The sequence below is a fragment of the Typopeltis vanoorti genome, chromosome 19 (assembly GCF_054136105.1).
Source record: "Typopeltis vanoorti isolate ZY-2024b chromosome 19, IOZ_Tvanoo_1.0, whole genome shotgun sequence".
In the NCBI taxonomy this organism is placed as follows: domain Eukaryota; kingdom Metazoa; phylum Arthropoda; class Arachnida; order Uropygi; family Thelyphonidae; genus Typopeltis; species Typopeltis vanoorti.
In genome coordinates, this window is record NC_143567.1 from 76,096,329 (window position 1) to 76,119,559 (window position 23,231).

General features: G+C 35.9%; 1 protein-coding gene across 1 annotated transcript in view; it reads left to right on the forward strand.

The window, feature by feature from the left end:
* Positions 1–23,231, forward strand: part of LOC150096257 (beta-taxilin-like) — a 138,997-nt gene that overhangs the window by 56,342 nt on the left and 59,424 nt on the right. Inside the window, exon 4 of the mRNA XM_090408837.1 lies at positions 14,517–14,767. Coding sequence (XP_090264963.1) covers positions 14,517–14,767 — 251 coding nt within the window. The remainder of the gene's footprint in view (positions 1–14,516; positions 14,768–23,231) is intronic.

The following is a 23,231-nucleotide window of genomic DNA, read 5'->3' on the forward strand; positions in this document are numbered from 1 at the left end:
AGTTGGTGAGATGGATAGGAGGGTGGTTGAAGGAGAGATATCAAAGAGTGGTTTATTCAGGAGTGGAGTCTAAAAGATGTCTTGTGACTAGTGGAGTGCCACAGGGCTCTGTTCTTGGACCACTGCTTTTCAATTTGTTCATCAGTGATATTGGAAAGGATCTGAGAGGAAGTGTTCACTTGTTTGCTGATGATGCAAAGTTGGGTAGAGCAATTGTGAGTGCACAGGATGTCAAAATTTTACAGGATGATTTGGATAGTTTGGAGGACTGGGCTAGGAAGAATGGATGTCAATTTAATGTGGCAAAGTGTAAGGTTATGCACTTTGGGGTGAAAAGAATAGCAGCAGTATATCGCATTGGTGGAACCATACTCCAGGAGATTGATGAGGCCAGGGATTTGGGAGTGTTGGTGGATAGGGAGTTGAAGTTTAGGGGGCACATTGCAAAAGTAACTAAAACAGCTCACCAAATCACTTGGCTTCTGAAAAATACTTTAACATGCAGAAACGAACAAGTTGTTGTTCCTCTGTATCGAGCCTTGATAAGACCCCATCTGGACTTCTGTGCCCAGTTATGGGCACCAGGGTTTCTTCGTGATGGGGAGGAAGCGGAGAGGGTCCAGAGACGAGTGACCAAGATGATAGCAGGTCTGTGGAATGAACCTTATGAGAATAGGTTGAAGATTTGTGGGTTGCAGAAATTGGACGATAGGCGAAGGAGGGGTGATGTGATTGAGACATTCAAATTACTGAAGGGTTTTTTATAAGATTGATCCAGAAGATATTTTTGAAAATATGACTGGTGGTGGGAGGACTAGGGGCCATGAATGGAAGCTGGGCAAGAGCGTGGTTGACAAGGGTGTTAGAGCTAGGTTCTTTACTTGGAGAGTGGTAAATGAGTGGAATAAGCTTCCAGAGTCTGTTGTGCGTGCTACGACCGTGAATGAGTTCAAGGCAAGGTATGATAGATACTGTGTGAATGTTGAATAGTTGTTCTTGACATGATGTTAGGGCCTCCCTCGATGAGTCTGTCGACTCCTTGGAGTTTCCCGGAACAACAATAATAATAATAATAATATATGATTTTCTCAAAAAGATCAATGCCTTCCATCATTTTATTAAATTCACTCTGGAACTTGAAAGAGAAAAACAACTACCGTTTTTAGATATCTTAATCAAAAAACAAATTGACAGCAGTATAAATCTATCGGTGTACAGAAAACCGACCAATACAGGTCGCTACCTACATTTCAACTCCTCCCACCACATCTCACATAAACTCAGCATTGTACACATGTTAAAGAAAAGAGCGATTCGCATCACAACGGACAACAAGACCCTTCAAGATGAGTTAAAATTTATTTCCAACAATTTGTACTTGAACGGATATCCAAGAAGACTAGTCAATAAAATCCTTTTCTCTGAACCACCACAAAGAGAACAAGAAGATATTCAATATATAAAAACGATTGCAATTCCGTTTGTAAGTGGCATCTCCAACAAGCTCGCCAATCTCCTCAAACAACATAAAATAAGAGTAACATTCAAACCAATAGAATCTATTAGTAAACTACTAAGATCTCCAAAAGACAACCATCCTTTCTACAAATATGCTGGAGTTTATAATATTCCATGCTCATGTGGCTCTAGTTACATCGGACAGACTTCGAGAAGCCTCGAAATCAGGAAAAAGGAGCACATTGGCTATGTCAAAAACAATAGATAGGACATTCCTGGCCTATCGTCTCATTTCTCTACAACTAACCATGTCATCGAGTGGGACAAAAGCTGTTCCCCTTACATAGAGGAAGATTACCATTCAAGAATTTTCAAAGAGGCAGCCACAGTCGCCCGTTCTACTGTCAACCTTAACAGAAATCAAGGTCTAATACTCCCAGAGATATGGAAAACCCTAATCAGAACCTTAAAAACGGAAGAAATGAACTTTAATACAAACTACAGAAAGTTCCTCAGCAACAGCTAGCTGATCTTGTACACGTGATATGTGTTTCACTCATGTTCGATACTATTTTATTTGTAATTATTCTAGTCAGTTTTTTACAGTTATTCTTGTCAGTTTGCAGTTACGCATAATTGTGAGATTGTTTAAATCTCTATGTAAGCCCTGAAGATGCCAACAGATAAGCGTGGTGAAACTAGTTGGTTCAGTTAATAAAATTGATCAACACTTGATCGGTAAACCAAAAAATATTATTATTTACTAATTTATGATCAAGAGAATAACCTTCATGAAAAAATGTGCTATTACTAGGGAAAGTCCCACAGAACCAATGCTATTTTAAGTTCATTATTACAAAGTGAAAATGGTAAAAGCTCAAACCTTCAGGACAGTGAACTGTATTTCCTAGCAAAATGACATCCTAATAAACACTAATAACAGAACACAAAGAACATTTGCATGATAAGAACCATACAAAGAGCATACACAAAATGACAACACAAAAAAGTACAAAAGTACAAACAGTAAAAGGAGACAGACATAGGAAAGAAGTATAAATTATAAAAATGAAAATTCAGAATTAACACACAGATTTTCTGAATCTAAGGTTTCGTGTTGCTGTTGATTTCAGATAATAGAAAAAAAATTGTAAAGTTTAGTAACTATCTCCAATCAGAACTTAGGTTTAAAGACTAATATAAAATTTTAATAAATTATTATTATTACTCTCTGACCTCCATGGAATCACAAGACTCATCGTGAGAGGTCTACCAAAGTCTATCATACCACCCTTAAACTCATCCACAGTCTGCATGTTCACCATCCTTTCAGGCAATGCATTCCATGCTTCTACCACACTCAATACAAAAAAACTTTCTTACCCTTTTAAACGTTATTCATAACTTATTTTTAACTGTATTAACAACACCAAACTACTATTTTATAAAAAGATGTTATTGTTAATAAACATCTTTTTTTTTTATCTTAATTAAAAAACTTTAATTAATACTTCCTATATTTTGGTAATGTTATGTTACCATCTTCAGGGAACATAAAATTAATGATATGTGCACGCAGGCACTAACACTGAACAAATATGGCTGAAGACAACAACTGAAGTCGGTCCTAAAAGGTGTTGCCTAGTGGGCTAAATTGGGTAATATGGCAAGCTTCCCATATTTGGGGAATATTCTCATGCATCCAAATTTGTTGAGGGTTAGGGAGTTTTTTTAGAGCTGAGGCTGATTCCAGAAATAATCTCTCATATTTATACTTGCTGCGGTGTAGTAAGGTTTCTTCCGGCGTATTTTGTGGTGAGTGTCCAAAGCATGGTCAGGAAGTCCTGAGTGGCTGTATTGGTGGAAACGGATATAATCCTTATGTTCAGATATCCTGATATTAGCTGTCCTGCAGCTAATATCAGAGAAAGCCAGGGATCCATCAGGCTGGCATGTAATCAGAGTGTCTAGGAAAGGGAGATTGTTATTGTTTTCTTTTTCCAAGGTAAACTGGATCCTGGGGTGTTGATGGATCCCTGGCTTTCTCTGTTTACAGAAAACCTACACATACAGATAGATGCAATCCCCCCCCCCTTTCCAACAATATGGGATTATAAAAACCTTATATAACAGGGCAAAATTAATCGATTGAGATAACAATGCTTTACCACTGAACTTAACCATATTCTTAACACCTTTGTAGCCAATGGCTACAACCTCCATAAAATTAAAAAAATATTAAAACCAATTAACCTCAACCCCCCCTCTATGACAGGGACTACTCTGAATCTATCACCATTCCTTATATTCAGGGTACTTCTGAAAAGCTAACAAAAAATCCTAAAAAAATATGACTTGACAACTTGTTATAAACCATATAAAAAATTGGCATCTCTTATCCGCTCCCCCAAGGACCAGCCATTTCCCCTAGACCTACCTAGAGTATACCAGGTCCCTTGTAGTTGCAAACTGTCTTACTACGGCCAAACAGGCAGGACAGCTAATATCAGGATATCTGAACATAAGGATTATATCCGTTTTCACCAATACAGCCACTCAGGACCTGCTGACCATGCTTTGGACACCCGCCACAAAATACATTGGAAGAAAGCTACCTTACTACATCCCAGCAAGTATAAATATGAAAGATTATTCCTGGAATCAGCCTCAGCTCTAAAAAAAAATCTCCCAAACCTCAACGAATTTGAATGCATGAGACTGCCCCAAATATGGGAAGCTTGCATTCTTAGAACATCAGTCCAACAGTCAAGACTACTACCAAATTTAGTCCACTAGGTGGCACCTTCTAGGACTCTAGGATCGACTTCAGTTGTTGTCTTCAGCCATATTTGTTCAGTGTTAGTGCCTGCGTGCACATATAAATTTTATGTTCCCTGAAGATGGTAATGTAACATTACCGAAATGTGCTTAAGGGTCAAAGCTGTATAACTGAGAGGAGACCTCCACATAGCCTTTAAAGGAATGCGGAGAACCATCCAGGGCTTCTGACCTAATGTCCAATCCTCACCTTCTCGTGGTGCACCCTGTTGGGTATCTACTTTGATACTGAACGAACGAGGATGGGCTGGCAATTTGGGATTTAGCCGACCAAATTGTATTCTTATTGGTTAAACCAAAATAAAAAATGATGGTACAACATGACAAAATTTCATGCCGGCTGGGGCGTCGCCCGGTTAAACAAGGCCCCCGTTGTTTTCGCCAGGGAACCAGGGCGAACAGCGAAAAGTCAGCTACTGGAACAAATCTGAAAACAAACCCCAACTCAACATCACCAGAGTTAAAGATCGGTACTATCAACGTAAGAAGCCTGAATGGCAAAGAAATGGAGCTAGCTGAGGAATTAGATAAGTACCAGATCGACATAATAGGGGTGACTGAAACAAAAAAGACCAAAACTGGTGAGATCTTTCTGAGCAATAAATACAAAATGTTATATTCAGGCAATAACAATCAAGGAAAAGAAGGAGTAGCCATAGTATTCAACACAAAATACGAGGCTAATCTTCTTGAATGGCAGTCAGTCTCAAGTAGAGTAATGTGGGCAAATATGAGAATGGGGAACTGGACAATGAGACTTATTTGTGCCTATGGTCCCACAGAAGGTTCTACTAAGGTAGAAGTGGAGGAATTTTTTGAGGCTTTAGAAAAAGCAACTGACACAATGAAAAATGAAAAGTTGGTCCTTGTTGGGGATCTAAATAGCAGAGTAGGAAATGATTGTGAGACATACAAAAATATTTTGGGAAAATTTGGAGAAAAGAGCAAAGCTAATAATAATGGCAAATATCTGTTGGATTTCTGCTCAGGACATGGACTGGTTATTACTAACACCATGTTCCAACATAAAAATGTGCACAAATTCACATGGAGAGAAGAGGCTAGGAATAAGAAAAGTCTCATTGACTATGTTATTGTTGATAGTGATGTTTTCTCCCTGGTGCAGGACACCAGAGTGTACAGAGGATTTGAAATTGGAAGTGATCACTATTTAGTCTTGAGCAGGATAAAATTGAATTTCATATTGAAAATAATAACATGTAAGAAAGTTTTAAAGCGAATAAAAGTTGAGCAGCTCTCAGATGTAAACTGTAGACTAAAATACAGAAATATTATTGAAAAGAAAATGAAAGAGTTTGAGAACAGGAATCAAACCTTGGAGATTCAGTGGCAAACTCTGAAGGAAACATTGATTGATTCTGCCAGAGAGGCATGCGGTGAGGTTGTGTGCAAAGATAAAAAAATCAGAACTCCCTGGTGGACACAGGAAGTTAAAGAGGCAGTGAAGGAAAAGAAGAAAGCATATCAAAAGTTCCTGGCAAATAAGTCAGCTTTTACTCTTACAGAATACAGAGACAAATGTAAGAAAGCTAAACAGTGTGTAAAACTAGCTAAACAAAAGTCATGGGAGGACTTTGGCAAGAATATAGAAAATAAATATCAAGAAGGTGGCAAAATATTCTGGAGGTTGTTGAAGAAGCTTAGGAATGGAGGAAAGAGTGCTGTAAAAGGAATTAGAGATGATAATGGTGAAATGAAAACAGGAGAAAAAGATATCCTTGAAGTATGGAGTAATTACTTTGAAAAACTGCTAAATGAAACAAGCAGTGATGACAGCACAGTGATAAAAAACACTGACCAGGCATGCAGTCAGGAATACATATCCATACTTGAAGTAGAAAAAGCCATCAAAGGCTTGAAATGTGGAAAGGCAGCAGGAGTAGATGATATTCGACCAGAAATGCTGAAGTATGGTGGTATAAGAGTCTTACAGTGGCTGCACTGCATAGTTCAGAAAGCCTGGACAGAGGGATGAATTCCCGATGATTGGAGTAGAGCTCTCATAGTACCCATATATAAAAAGGGAAATAAAACTGAATGTGAGAATTACAGAGGTATTTCCCTACTGAGTGTTCCTGGCAAGATCTATGCAAGTATACTTGAGAAACGGTTGAGAAGAATTGTGGAAGAAAAGCTTGGTGAAGAACAAGCTGGATTCAGGCCAAATAGAGGCTGTCAGGATCAGATCTTCACTTTACGACAAATAGTCGAGAAAGCATGGGAATATAACAAAGATCTGTATTTAAGTTTTGTCGATTTGGAAAAGGCATATGACAAGGTGCCAAGAGAGAAGCTATTCAATACGCTGCAGTTATATGGTGTCAATGGGGCATTATATCAAGCAATACTTAGTCTTTATTTGAGTTGTGAGTCAGCAGTTAGAATTGAAGGAAGTACAGGAAGATGGTTTAATGTTAAATCTGGTGTGAGACAAGGATGTACATTATCCCCTCTGTTATTCATTATCTATATGGATCACATTATGAAGGAATGTGGTATTAAACCTGATATCAAAATTGGAGATGTTAATGTCAGCTCTTTGCTTTATGCGGATGATGTTATACTTCTAAATAAATCCGCTACAAGTCTGCAAGATTCTCTGACTAAATTGAATAGCTGTTGTAATAGGTATGGTATGAAGGTCAGCAATAAAAAGACAAAGACAATGAAAATAGGCAGAATCATTGAAAATGTCAACTGTGTTGTGAATGGAGAACCTGTGGAACAAGTAAAACATTTCAGCTACTTAGGCACAATTTTTACTGAAGATGGTAAACTAAATATAGAAATAGACAACAGAATCAGCAAAGCTGGTATCGTGGGAAGTCAATTGAATAAATTCATATGGAATAAGAAAGAAATTAGTCGGAACACTAAATTAGCTGTATACAAGACTGTGTTCAAACCAATTTTAACTTATGGATCTGAGAGCTGGGTCAGAAGTAAAACACTTGACCAAAGACTAGAGACCGCAGATATGAGAGTCCTGAGAAAGATTAGAGGCGTGAACAGATGGCATCAATGGCAATATCATATTAAAAATGAGGATATTAGGAAAGAACTTGACATTGTCAGTATCCAGGAATGCGTTAGCAGAGCTAATCTCAGATGGTATGGTCACTTAAATAGAATGGGAGAGGAAAGATTAGCAAAACAAGTGTTCTCTGCCAGGTTGGCAGGAAAATGACCCAGAGGAAGACCAAGATATAGGTGGATTGATATGGTACAAAGTGCCTTAGACGATAGAAATATAAGATCTGATAATGTTGGAGTCTTGACAAGTAACAGACTGATTTGGAGGAAAATTGTAGATAGGAAGTTAGTAATGATGTAATTTTTTTCATGTAGTACTGTCATATCCTGTACACCCCTCGAGGGTACATGGCAGGAATTTGATGATGATGATGATGATGAAGAAGTATTAATTAAAGTTTTTTAATTAATATAACAGTATATGTTGTCTTTCCCTAAAAATTGACAGTTATGTATCACCAACATATAAGTTTATCTACAAGAATTTTTTATCTTATATTTCGCTGAATTTCAAATCGGCATCTTCAGAGCACAACACAGCATGCATATGCAATAGTGAGTAAGAAACAATACAAATTGTAACAGACAAAAAGATTTAAAGTCCTAATGTTTTAAATTTTAAATTAAGGTTTTAAATCCTGAACTCTGGACCATCTGACATATCTCTGAAGTTGCAGCAGAAAAAAAGAATTCACAAAAGTTAAAAGCAGGCACTTGAAGAAATTTGAAATATTACAACAGCACCAACATAATACGTTCCGTTTAGCAAGCATCCTAAACAAGGTTAAACCACCAAAAAGTAATATACCGCAGAATGAAATGACTGCCTTAAAAAAAGTTTTATAGGAATAAAAATATTGTTATTACTAAAGGTGTTAAAGGTAATGCAACAGTCATCATAGATCAAGAGGATTATAACAAAAAAAATGCAAGATCTCCTATGTGACTGTTCTACTTACTAAATTATAGATTGAAACCCCCCACTATGTCTCAAAGGAAAAAAGGTCCACAAATTATTGAAAAAAGTGGCTTCCTGGCCCAAAGAAATCATCAAAAATAATAATAATAATAATAATAATGATATATAAATAAAATAAAACCTGTTCATGTTAAACCATCCCACATTTATGGATTATGAAAAATCCATATTATTAATCCATAAATAATATTCCCCTAAGCCCTACAGTTGATAGCATAGATAGTCCTACTTATAAACTTGTCCAACAGGTTGCCAAGTATCTTGTCTCTCTTACTGACAACTTTTCTACTTTTGTAAAAAAAAAAAAGAAAAATCAGTCCATTTCAAATCATATCCTTAAAATTTCAGACATAATGGTTAGTTTTGATGTCACTTTATCAATATACCACTAATAATCACCCTTGATTTATAAAGTCTAAATTTCCCCCTGATATCTTTGAATTATTCAGATTTACTATGTGTGCAGGTTATTTTACATGGGAGGAAAAATCTACAAACAATGCTATGGGTTCCCCATTTCACTTTATCAATGTACCACTAATAGACACCCTTGGTTTATAAAGTCTAAATTTCCCCCTGATATCTTTGAATTATTCAGATTTACTATGTGTACAGGTTATTTTACATGGGAGGAAAAATCTACAAACAATGCTATGGGTTCCCCATTTAGCAAACTTTTACATGGACCACTTTGAAAACAAAATACTTACCACAGCTACAAGCAAGCCCCTAGTACGGTTATGCTGTGTTGATAATGTGTTTGCCATTTGGCCCCATGGACAAGACACTTTGGATGCTTTTGTCACATACCAACATCCCAAAATTCATTTCACAGTAGAAAAGAATCTAATAACTGTTTACCTTTTATTGACACATTAGTCACCTGCCTTTCAGATGGATCACTATCCTTTTCCATTTACAGAAAGCCAACACACGTGAGAAGATATCTACATAACCAGTCGCATCATCATAGAGTCCAACACTATGTTATTTTAAAAACACTTACACACAGAGCCAGAGCCATCTGTTCTAATGATACAGCTCTGTCCACAGAACTCAAATATCTGTGCCATACTTTCTTGGCCAATGGCTACAATTCCTACAAAATAGATAAAATACAACATAGCCCCATTACTTCTCCCTCCTCTAATACACAGGAACAAAATGTTACCATTCCTATTCCCTATGTCAGAGGTACATCAGAAAAGATAGTCCAAGTACTAATAAAACATGGCCTTCACATCACATTCAAACCACATGTTAAATTAGCAACTTTGATTTGCTCTCCTAAGGATAAACTTTCACCTCTAGCACATTCTGGAGTGTATGATGTTCCTTGTGACTTGACCTACTATGGGCAGACAAGAAGATCTGTTAACATCTGTCTGGAAGAACATAAATTATGCATTTGTTACCATTATTGCCAGTCAGGACTGGCAGACCATGCTTTGGACACCCCTTCACACAGGATTAGATGGAAGAAAATGAATGTGCTATTTAGAAGTCATTATAGATCAGAAAGATTATTTTTTGAGCATAAGGAGAATACTTATGAAGAATTCTCCTAACTTGAACAAATATGGTTGCATTAATGTGCCAAAAATTTGGGAGGCTGTCATCTTAAGAGTGACTCCCACATTGTCTTAATATGTGAATATGGTCCAAAGTATTGTAATTCTTTCTAAATCCAGCTTGTTCACAGGATTGCATTCCCTCTAGGTTTAGATTTTATTCTATTTTTTTGTGAAGACTTTATATATGGTGGGGAGTAGGCTTATAGGTCTGTAGTTTTTAATTTCTTCCTTATTGTCCTTTTTAAAAATTAATATTAGGAGTGAATGTCGCAAACTGTTTGATTGCAATATTTATTTGTAAAAAGGACTTATGTCTAATTTGGTTTTTTATTTTTCTAACATAACCTTGAGAGAAGAAAATATTGAACTTTCCAACGACACTTTCGCACCATTGAAGAACTGCAGTCTTGTTTACAACAAGCCACTTCCATCTCACTGTTGCTTACCTCGTGAGGCAGTAGTGCGCTTGCACGAAGATTGTACTTCCAAAGAGGAAGTTGAATTAGTGTGTGTGAGGGAGAGAGAATAATAAAATAGCTGTGGTATTGATTACAACAGAGACGACATTCTAAAACATTAGAAGTTCAGAGGAGAATTAGAGTTTAAAGGAATTCTTAAGCCAAAAAGGTGTAAAAGAGCATTATGAGGGAAACAAACATTATCCCAAAATGAATGGATGAATTTCTTTTAAATGAAGCTAAGTTGTGGTCCCAAAGCAACAGACAGTTTCTTTTGATATGTTATGCCTCTAACCTGTTCTAGCACTGTAAACCTGAAAGAGATGAATTCTTTATGAATTCTTTCTCTGTTCAAGGATAAGGAAAAAGAGAACTTTAAAATTATCTTTGTTTTTCAAGAAAGTAAAAAAGGAACTGATATTGCAGAGAAGATATGAAAGAAGAAATACATTCTTTTTTTTAAGAAAATTTACGCACAAACTATTTTCTTGTTTTAGAAGAAAAAAAATGATATGAGCTAAGTATTTATATTTTCCATTATTGAGAGCAAAAGAAACTGTGCCTTATAAGTTCGAAGTTTATGCATATCATCAGATCCTGTGATCTTGTAGAGAAGAAATCTTGTGTGATGTTTATGTTCTTTAACTTTGTTAAGTTTGTGGGCCTTTTTCTTTTATATTTATATTTCATTTATATTTATTCACTGTTAAATATAAAACACCACCTATTTTCATCTGGCATCTTTCAAAGTCCTTTGATTGTACAGCCTATTTTATTATGTCAAACTGTAGGGTTTGTTGAGAGAGGTGTTTCTGAACATAAGCTACATCTTCATACACCAGGCTGGGCCAAGCAGGAGATTTGTATTAGTTATAGAATATTTTTAGACCATGGAGCTCTTACAGAGAAGCAGAGACGTTTGAGAGCTTCTTCAAAGAGAACGCTGAACCCTTGAACCACCATCCCATCTTAAATCTTCTAAATCTATCTGAACTATGAGAATTCATTATTGTGAATTGTTATTTTATTTTATTTTTGGTTTTTGGACCAATCAACTGTTATTCTCTTGTTTATGAGAATTCGATAGTTTCTATCATTTTGCATTCAACACATTGGGCAACATAACAGTCTGCAAACACTGTTTGCCAGTTGTTATATAAGTTTTCTATCCTGTTACTTTTGAACTCAACCATTTAACATCACACCAGTAATAAATTTGAAGACAAATGCAAAATATCATGTATCTTTTTCAAATGTTGGTAATGAGCTCATTTTTTGTAACTAAATTAGTTAAAATTATTAATATGTGCACAACTCTGAAATTCCTATGTAAATATGTTTTTACAATTTAACTATGTCAATGATATGTAACATTTTTCACTGTTAACTATAAAATGCCACCTATTTTCAGTTTAAACACTTCTTTAAACATGGTTGGATGTAAAATCAGATGTAAGACAAGGATTCATACTGTGAATAAAATGAAAGAAAGTGTCATTAAATCTGATACGAAACTTAGTTCTTTGCTTTATATATATGATATTATACTCCTAAACAAATCTATTGCAAGTCTCTAGAATTTAACTAAATTAAATAACTTCTGTAACAAATTTTGCATGAAAATTAGCAATACAAACACCAAAACTATGAAAACACATGACAAGAAAAACTTCCAGTGTATTCTCAATGGAAAGCCTGTAGAAGAAAGTAAAATATCTCATTTTTTTTTGGCACAATTTTTACTGAAGATGGCATATTAAATATGTAAATAGACATGAGCAAAGCTGTATGATAGGTAACCAATGGAATAAATGTATATAGAATAAGAGAGAAATTGGCCAAAATACCAAACTAGCAGTATACAAGGCAATTTTTAAACCAGTTTTATTGTTCTGAGAGTTGGGTTAGAAATAAAACATTGAAGAGTAGAAATTACAGATGTGAGAGTTCTGAGAAAAATTAGTGAACAGATGCATGAATAGTAGAATCATATGAAAAATGAATATATTAGGAAGGAATTTGACATTGTTGGCATTCAAAACTGTGTGAACAGAACTAATATATTAGTATTCAGTAATGCAAAACAGTGTATAATTTTAGGTATAGAGGGTGGTTCAAAATTCCATGTACAAACTTTGAGGAAAGGTAGAGAACATCAAAATCAACCATATTCACATAGGAAGCATGACCAGAAACTCCACTGGAAGGTACTAACAGGAACACAAAGAACAGAAATAACACAAGGCAGTAAGTAGTGTAAAAAAACTTTATTAGGCATAACTGAACAGTTCAATAGTAGTTGAATACATAATATGGTAAACGAGGTGCATGTCTGCTATCTCAGCTTTGCATGTTCTTCGTACGACGTTGAAAGCTTGAATGAGGAAGCCCCAATTGCTCACCTAGAGAGCTGGCGAACAGTGCCACCTATCACTTTTGGGAAGCGTTTCCGGTCATGCTTTCCTATGTGAATATGGTTGATTTTGAAGCTAAGGATGAACTACATTTTTATCTGTATATGAAAAAATTTTCATGACTACAGCCAAATGTGGACATAAATTTATTGCCAGCATACTAATAAATTATATTATACAAAAAATGTGTTGTAAATTTCATACAAATTAAACTGCAATACGTTTTTGACAATAGTTACAATTTCCTAATTTGTAGTTTTTCAATATATTCTTAACTACATTACAAATTTGTAAATATGTAACGTAGTTAAGGAAATGTACAGTGAGTACAGAAAATTATGTAGAGAAACATTTCAGTAAGAAATATGTCCACCCGGAACTGCAAAACAATTCTCTCAACATCGTACCATGCTTAGCACCAAGTGATTCAGAAGTTAGCCAGCTTGCCTCAAGCAAACTGGCCCACTCCTAAAGAGGAAGGATAAGACCCTGTTTGTTTTCTGGATGGGAATTTCGAGCAGCAGTGCATCTCCATATTGCATCCTAAACATATTCTGTGGTGTTGAGATCTGGGGAGTGTGCTGGTTACTCGATTCAATTAATATCCTTGGTCTCCACAATTATCTCCACTGCTTGTGTACAATGTGGTGTGGCATTGTCATCCATAAAAATGAATTTTTTTGCCTACAGCACTATAGAACAATCAAACATGATGTTGAAGAACTTTGTTGCAATACTGTTCACCAGTCATGGTTCCTTTTTCCAGCACTTGTAGCTTGTTGTGTCCATAAGCATAATGCCTCTCCACAGCATAACTTCAGCACTGCATATCTATCCCCTTCAAGAACATTCTCAAGATAGTAAACAGCTACTTTCATGCGAGATCAAGTGTTATCTAGAATCAGAGGAAAGACTAAAACGACTGTCATCTGTAAAGAGTACATTAGCCCATTGGTGCCTTGTCCAATTTTTATGGATATAACACCACTGAAAATGTGCTCTGCATTGAGCTGTGGATAAAGGAATGCAGACCTTTATAAATAGATAAAGGGATGTAGTATAATACACAGCATTATATGCACCCAAAAGGATCTGCACTTTGCGTTATGGGATACTAAGGCAATTAATAAGAAGTCATTAGCCTCTATACACGAGTATCCTAGTCATAAAGAAACTTCATATGCAAGAATATAATTTCTTGGCATTTTTAATTTAATTTATAACCAAGTTAAAAAACTTTCTATAAGTACCCATTATTTTCAGTGATGTTTCAGATATGAAGTGTTCTGTTTGTGACCACATAAGTTTTTGTAATGTCTTTGTTATGCTAAACTCCTCAGACCATAAATATCAAAAAAGCAAAAATAATTTAAAGTTCTGAATTTTCATTGAAATCTTAATTTAATGAAAATTTAATCATTGTGCCCTTTATGATCATTTATAGGAATGATATTAATGAGTAATCAGATTTCTGGACAGAAAGTTTATTACAATTAACTCTCACTGTAGCCATCTCAGCTAACTGCAGCTAAGAATAGTTCATTATATGAGGTTTGTTATAGTTAATTTCCTTCAGAATAATCTTGATGCTGAGACATTGTCTGGATTTACCAGCAATTTGTTACGATTTGTTTGCTATAGTTGAGAGTTGACTGGAGTTATTGAAGGAATCTATTAAATCATAAAATAAGGTCATTTATTTTTATTAGCATTTAATAAAATAAACTTGTTGTTGTTGTAGAGCAAGTTTTGAAATCACTGAATAATTATTCTACAAGTGAAGAAAAGCTACAAGCACTGTGCAGGAGACACGTTGAAGTACTTGAAGATCAGAGGAATGCTGAGAGTCGCTTAAAGCAAAGTGAAAGGAGTAATATTCAAGTAACCAAAGAGAAAGAACAACTTCAGGCTGAACATAACAGAACAGTACTTGCAAGAAGTAGGTTAGAAAGTTTATGTCGTGAGCTTCAACGACAAAACAAAGCACTAAAGGTATATTTTTTCTTGAAAAATCAAAATAGAAATAATTGCTTTACTGAATGTATAGAATAACCTAAAATATTTACAGTAATATCTTGCATTCTGTGTTTTGCAATGCACTTGTTTAGTTTATTATCACCAAACACAATATTCATCCTGGAAATAATGTGACAAATCTTATGTAGAATCAGCTATATATCAGACCCACATGCAAAAAATGTTACAGAATCCATAATGCATCAGTGACACATGTTGACAAGCGAGGTTAAAAGAAAGAAGGGATCCCACTGTTTTGAATAGCTGAAGGTTCCTTTGGAGGAAGACAGAGTGAGGTGGAAGCTGTTCCAAAGAATAGAGGTAGATGAAATGATAGAGGACGAAGAAAAGTTAGTTTGGTAAATTAGAAGCTGGACAGTAAATGGATGTTGACCAGCAACTGGTCTGTGTTACACTTTTGGTAGAAAATAGAGAAGTAATGATGGTTAGTTCAGAACACTGTCCATGGAAATACCTATAAAGAAACATAAGGCAGATATAGAATATCTGTGGCTGTGTGACTTGGTGGTGGGTGGCATTTATTAATTGGATTGCTCTTTTCTGGTTAGCATTAAGCAACTCTTAGTCAGGTTTTAAGTACTCACTCTTAGCAGTATTTGAGGATTGAATGGATTTCAGATTTGTATGAGTGCTAGTAGTTATACAGGTAAGTAGTAGTTTCAGGAAAAGTGCACCAAATTTTAATTATTAGTAGTATTATTATCCTGAGACACGATAGAGTCAAAGGCTCATCTAGGAGATCCCTTTTGTCATATACACAGTTCATCATAATATGCCGTAAACGCATTCAAATTCTCTTCATACACCACACTCTCAGGTAATGCATTCCAATCATTCAGTTAACAATGACATCTGTATCCAAATTTTCGGATTCCCACTGGACCAAAATATCATCATCATCAAATTCCTGCCATGTACCGTCATGGGGTGTACAGGATATGATAGTACTACATGAAAAAAATTACATCATTACTAACTTCCTATCTACAATTTTCCTCCAAATCAGTCTGTTACTTGTCAAGACTCCAACATTATCAGATCTTATATTTCTATCGTCTAAGGCACTTTGTACTGTATCAATCCACCTATATCTTGGTCTTCCTCTGGGTCGTTTTGCTGCCAACCTGGCAGAGAACACTTGTTTTGCTAATCTTTCTTTGCCCATTCTGTTTAAGTGACCATACCACCTGAGATTAGCTCTGCTAACGCATTCCTGTATGTTGACAATGTCAAGTTCTTTCCTAATATTCTCGTTTTTAATATGATATTGCCATTGATGCCATCTGTTCATGCCTATAATCTTTCTCAGAACTCTCATATCTGCGGTCTCTGGTTTTTGGTCAAGTGTTTTACTTCTGACCCAGCTCTCAGATCCATAAGTTAAAACTGGTTTGAACACTGTCTTGTATACAGCTAATTTAGTGTTCCGACTAATTTCTCTCTTATTCCACGTGAATTTATTCAATTGACTTCCTACCATACCAGCTTTGCTGATTCTGATGTCTATTTCTATATTTAATTTACCATCTTCACTAAAAATCGTGCCTAAATAGCTGAAATGTTTCACTTCTTCCACAGGTTCTCCATTCACAACACAGTTGACATTTTCAATGATTCTGCCTATTTTCATTGTCTTTGTCTTTTTATTGCTGATCTTCATACCATATCTATTACAACAGCCATTCAATTTAGTCAGAGAATCTTGCAGACTTGTAGCAGATTTATTTAGAAGTATAACATCATCTGCATATAATATATAAAGCAAAGAGCTGACATTAACATCTCCAATTTTGATATCATGTTTAATACTACTTTCCTTCATAATGTGATCCATATAGATAATGAATAACAGAGGGGATAATGTACATCCTTGTCTGACACCAGATTTAACATTAAACCATCTTCCTCTACTTCCTTCAATTCTAACTGCTGACTTACAACTCAAATAAAGACTAAGTATTGCTTGATATAATGCCCCATTGACACCATATAACTGTAGCGTATTGAATAGCTTCTCTCTTGGCACCTTGTCATATGCCTTTTCCAAATCGACAAAACTTAAATACAGATCTCTGTTATATTCCCATGCATTCTCGACTATTTGTCGTAAAGTGAAGATCTGATCCTGACAGCCTCTATTTGGCCTGAATCCAGCTTGTTCTTTACCAAGCTTTTCTTCCACAATTCTTCTCAACTGGTTCTCAAGTATACTTGCATAGATCTTGCCAGGAACACTCAGTAGGGAAATAGTAATTCTCACATGCAATTTTATTTCCCTTTTTATATATGGATACTATGAGAGCTCTACTCCAATCATCGGGAATTCGTCCCTCTGTCCAGGGTTTCTGAACTATGCAGTGCAGCCACTGTAAGACTCTTATACCACCATACTTCAGCATTTCTGGTCGAATATCATCTACTCCTGCTGCCTTTCCACATTTCAAGCCTTTGATGGCTTTTTTTTACTTCAAGTATGGATATGTATTCCTGACTGCATGCCTGGTTAGTGTTTTTTACCACTGTGCTGTCATCACTACTTGTTTCATTTAGCAGTTTTTCAAAGTAATTACTGCATACTTCAAGGATATCTTTTTCTCCCGTTTTTATTTCAACTTTATCATCTCTAACTCCTTTTACAGCACTCTTTCCTCCATTCCTAAGCTTCTTCAACAACCTCCAGAATATTTTGCCACCTTCTTGATATTTATTTTCTATATTCTTGCCAAAGTCCTCCCATTACTTTTGTTTAGCTAGTTTTACACAGTGTTTAGCATTCTTGCATTTGTCTCTATATTCTCTAAGAGCACAAGCTGACTTATTTGACAGGAACTTTTGGTATGCTTTCTTCTTTTCCTTCACTGCCTCTTTAACTTCCTGTGTCCACCAGGGAGTTCTGATTTTTTTTTATCCTTGCACACAACCTCACCACATGCCTCTCTGGCAGAATCAATGTTTTCTTCAGAGTTTGCCACTGAATCTCCAAGGTTTGATTCCTGTTCTCAAACTCTTTCATTTTTTCTTCAATAATCTTTGTGTATTTTAGTCTACAGTTCACATCTGAGAGCTGCTCAACTTTTATTTGCTTTAAAACTTTCTTACATGTTATTCTTTTCAATATGAAATTCAATTTTATCCTGCTCAAGACTAAATAGTGATCGCTTCCAATTTCAAATCCTCTGTACACTCTGGTGTCCTGCACCAGGGAGAAAACTTCACTATGAACAAACATAGTCAATGAGACTTTTCTTATTCCTTGCCTCTTCTCTCCATGTGAATTTGTGCACATTTTTATGTTGGAACATGGTGTTAGTAATAACCAGTCCATGTCCTGAGCAGAAATCCAACAGGTATTTGCCATTATTATTAGCTTTGCTCTTTTCTCCAAATTTTCCCAAAATATTTTTGTATGTCTCACAATCATTTCCTACTCTGCTATTTATATCCCCAACAAGGACCAACTTTTCCTTTTTCATTGTGTCAGTTGCTTTCTCTAGAGCCTCAAAAAATTCCTCCACCTCTACCTTAGTAGAACCTTCTGTGGGACCATAGGCATAAATTAGCCTCATTGTCCCGTTCCCCATTCTCATATTTGCCCACATTACTCTACTTGAGACTGACTGCTATTCAAGAAGATGAGCCTCGTATTTTGTGTTGAATACTATGGCTACTTCTTCTTTTCCTTGATTGTCATTGCCTGAATATAACATTTTGTATTTATTGCTCAGAAAGGTCTCACCAGTTTTTGTCTTTTTTGTTTCAGTCACCTCTATTTTGTCGATCTGCTACTTATCTAATTCCTCAGCTAGCTCCATTTCTTTGCCATTCAGGCTTCTTATGTTGATAGTACCGATCTTTAACTCTGGTGATGTTGAGTTGGGGTTTGTTTTCAGATTTGTTCTAATATCTGACTTTTCTCTGTTTGCCCTGGTTCCCTGGTGAAAACAACAGGGGCCTTTTTTAACTGGGCGATGCCCCTGTCGGCATGAAATTTCGTCATGTCGTACCATCATTTTTTATTTTGGTTTAACCAATAAGAATTCAATTTGGTCGGCTAAATCCCAAATACCAGCCCATCATTCATTCAGTATCCAAGTAGATACCCAACAGGGTGCACCACAAGAAGGTGAGGATTGGACATTAGTTCAGAAGCCCTGGTCGGTTCTCCTCATTCCTTTAAGAACTATGTGGAGGTCTCCTCTCAGTTATACAGCTTTGACCCTTAATCACTCTTGGACCAAAATATTGGTGGATAATCCAAATTATCTTTATCATATTTAGAATCAAATTTTTTTACACCAGGCTATTTCGTTGGGCATTACATTTTATGGCCAATATGTGGATGATGTTTTACATTGAGGAACCAACACTCGTTATTTCTTTACAAGCTTCCTTTTAACAACTTCAGCAATAGATATTATAGAAATAGAACATGAAAAATCTATAAATTTCCTAAACTTAACATTAATTAGAACTAACAGCAAAATAGTCACAAAAATATTGCACAAACCTAAAAACCTATAAATATTGGTAACTACTTCCGTTTTAACTATCATCCTTAGTCTATTAAAAAATCAGTTATTCTTTCACAGTTTATAAATGCATACAAATTTTGACTACAGATAATTATCTTAACATGGAAATTAGAAAATTAATACAGATATTTAAAAACCAAAATTACCCCATTCAACTAATAAATTATGCCAACCAAACAGCAAAAACTCATCTAACCCAGTCCCATAATCAAAGAAAACTTTCCAACACAAAAAATCATTAAACTGCCATATATCCAGAACACATACAAAGCTTTTAAATATATATATTCAAGCATACTGACTATAAATTAGTGTTTACTACTAGTCACAAATTAGCAGCTTTCTTAAAACCTACCAAATTTCACTCATACAAGGAAATCTTAGAATACCACAATGTGGTGTACAAATTTCCTTGCCATCGCAACTGGGATGTTACTTATACAGTTTCCACGATTAGATCATTATGGACAATACTACAGGAATACTTCCATGATTGCAATATACCAATTCCAGAATATCTAAATAATAAGAGTAAAAACCATAATAAGAACAAAAAAAATTATTACCAGCCAAACAGAAATCGCAACTCACTCGCTTGAACAGAAGCATACCCTGCAAATTGAAAAAGCCATCATATTAGACATACAGAATGCTAAGGATATCAGAAACTATAGCCATTAAATGCAACAAAAACTCCATAAATATCCACTGCCCCTATGTAATCTCAGAGAGTTGGAAGCTCCACAAAATGCAAATTAGGCCAAGATTCCCATCAATAAAAAAACAACACAGAAAATCTTATAAAATATAAAGTCATAGATTTATATGACATAGACTCCACTTTGTCCATGAGCTCTGAAGATAACACTTAGTCAAAATGGCTCATATCCATACTCCCATTTTTATCTTTATTTTTTTTATTGTTCTCCTTTTTCAAATTTTGTAGTTCATCCTTTGCACAAAACCATTATGAAATCACTATATGCATTTTTTTTAATAGGTTTAAAGTTCAGTTATATATACTTTTATCAATATATTTCCAATACCATTTCATAAAAAAATTAATCTTGAGGATTCAACAAAGGTATGTTAAAAATCATTCCTTTTATATTACTTTTCTTTTAATTTGGGTTTTTGAAATATATATCATCAATGTTTTAATCTAATTAGAGTAAAAAAGCCAATGATGTAATACGAGGGGTACTCCTTATGAAAATAGGCAAAATAGCTATAAGTATTAATAATGATAGATAGATCTTCTGATGCTATTACAAGATCCAACACTCTCCAAACCCTTGGTCTCCTCCATTACATGCTGTTTCAGGTATCCATGATAGTTGCTTGGCCTGTATTCATTGTGCTAATCTACCAAATGCACGTCATCCACATCTTCTGGACTCCCAGGTTTCTAGCAGCAACCAACAATATACAGGGTGGCTATAAATTAACTTTCCCTCTTTGGAGGTATCTGTAGCTAAAACTAATACACGGAATGAGACCACATTTTATTTTGAGACTTTCGAAGGCATGGGGGAGATGAATTCCGTGAAAAAAACGATTTAGCACCAAAAGTCACCGATAGGGAACATTTTGGTGCTGGTGGTGCCGAAAGCAGTCAGATATTTGCAGTAAACGCAGGTAAAAAGGATTATGCAAATTTTACTGTGCGTACGTGAGAGCAGCGCCACCAATTACACTTAAAAAGGGATTGGGAACATTCAGGCAGTTATTCGAATGACTGACAAATTCTGCTCAATATGCGTCCTACCTTGCCTCAGCATGCTTTACTTGTTAAGTTGTTTTACCTTAAACAGTGCAGTGCCATAGTGGCCCTTCTGGAATTTAGAAGGCTTCATAACCTGTGTACAGGTCCTATGTCAGCTGTAGCACTGAGAGCTATGATTAAGAAGTTTGAAGAAACTGGATCACTAGGAGTTAGACCTGGCAGAGGACGGAAAGCGGTGCAAGAAGAGGCAGTAACAGACGTTGCTACTGCGGTGTTTGACGACACAGGGACCAGTACTGGTCCAAGCGATCGTGCCATAGCTCTCTTGATATGCTTCACTTCTATCCACATAAGTTCAGTCGTGTGCAAGCACTAACTACTGCAGATTATGATAAGCGCATGACCTTCATGCTAACGTTTCTTGCCTGAATGGAGGTCGACAATGACTGGTCTTGGAGAATATTGTGGGGTGATGAGGCTCATTTTTATCTGAATGGGTCAGTCTACACTCACAACTGCAGAATTTGGGAATCTGAACATCCCCAAACAATCCAGCAAGTACCACTGCATTCTCCAAAAGTAACCGTATGGTGTTGCTTCACAGCTGATTTCATAATAGGACCATACTTTTTTGAGCATATTACCCCTACAGGTCCTGTAACCTGCTCCATTACTGGAGCGATTTATCAACGAATGCTGGAAAATTTTGTCATTCCTGCATTGCAGCAAAGTCAGTGTTTTGACTCCATAATTTTTATGCAGGATGGAGCACAGCCACACATTGAACGTTCAGTACAGTGCCTTTTACGCCAGCATTTCAGTATTGAGAGGGTTATCAGTCAGTTCTATCCAACAGCATGGTCACGTCGATCCCCAGACATCACTCCATGTGACTTTTGGCTGTGAGGGTATTTGAAATCTGTTGTGTATGTTGGTGGCATTCCCAACTTGCATGTCTTGAAAGAGAACATAAAAGGGGCTGTTATGAACATCCAATCAGACTCCTTGCACTCAGCTGTAGAGCATGTCACACACCGGATGCAATTTGTTGTACACAAGAAAGGTCAGCACATTGAAAATCATGTATGTGGTCCAGGGGACCTTGATTCTGATGAATAAAACATTATTTCCTGTGAGTTCAATCACTACATTAATTTCTGTCTCTCTTGCAAGTTGTTGTTTTAGTTTAATTATTATTATTATTATCATTGTAACGTGCCACATATCCAGCTGGAATGAATGACGCGGCTGTTGCTTGCACCGTCGAAATGTTGTTATTCCACTCTATCTGCCTTTAATGTAATTATCTGCTTGTTTTCAGCTCTGCCAGTGCCAAAATTTCTCCTATCGGCAACTTTTGGTACTAAATCTTTTTTTTTTTGCGGAAATCATCTCCCCATGCTTTCAAAAGTCTCAATATAAAATTTGGTCTCATTCCGTTTATTGGTTTTAGCTACAGATGCCTCCAAAGAGGGAAAGTTATTTTATGGCCACCCTGTATTTTGTCCTTTTGGCTCCATTTCATGCCAGACAGATTCAAACGAGCCATTTTCCTCGGATCTACAATTTTCCTTAACTTCTATTTTTGTTGGTTGAAAATTTCCGTTACATTCTATCCATCATTCTCTGTCAACCAGATGTTGCTGATTATAATTTTTGGTCCAGCTCAAGCTAACCAGTGCCAAAAACTCCTCTCCTTTATTTCGGATACTTCGGGCATTTTTGTCCATGCATTTCAACAACCCCTTGGACCCACAGTTACCCTTAAATAATGCTATTACTTGCCAATTCAGATTCAAAACCTGGAGAAACTGCACCTAGCTCTTCACATTCATTCCTGCACTCACATTTGTTTGTCCCATCGATGGCTAGACACATGCTTGATTGCTTCTCCCATAATATCTCTAGTTGCTCTGATTTTGCACTTCCATTATAGATAAGTTATAATTTTTGAAAGCTTTTAGAGTTTAATTTGCTATGATAACAGAGCATTTGTTTCTTGTTCACAGCCATTGATTTCACTGTCATTATTGATCATGTCCTACTGTATGATAAGTAGTAACCTCATTAACTGCTGTGTTTTCATTGACAGGATAGTTCACATCATTTTCAAGTGTTTTCATAAGAGCCAAGGAAATCATCAAAATCATTACCATATCTG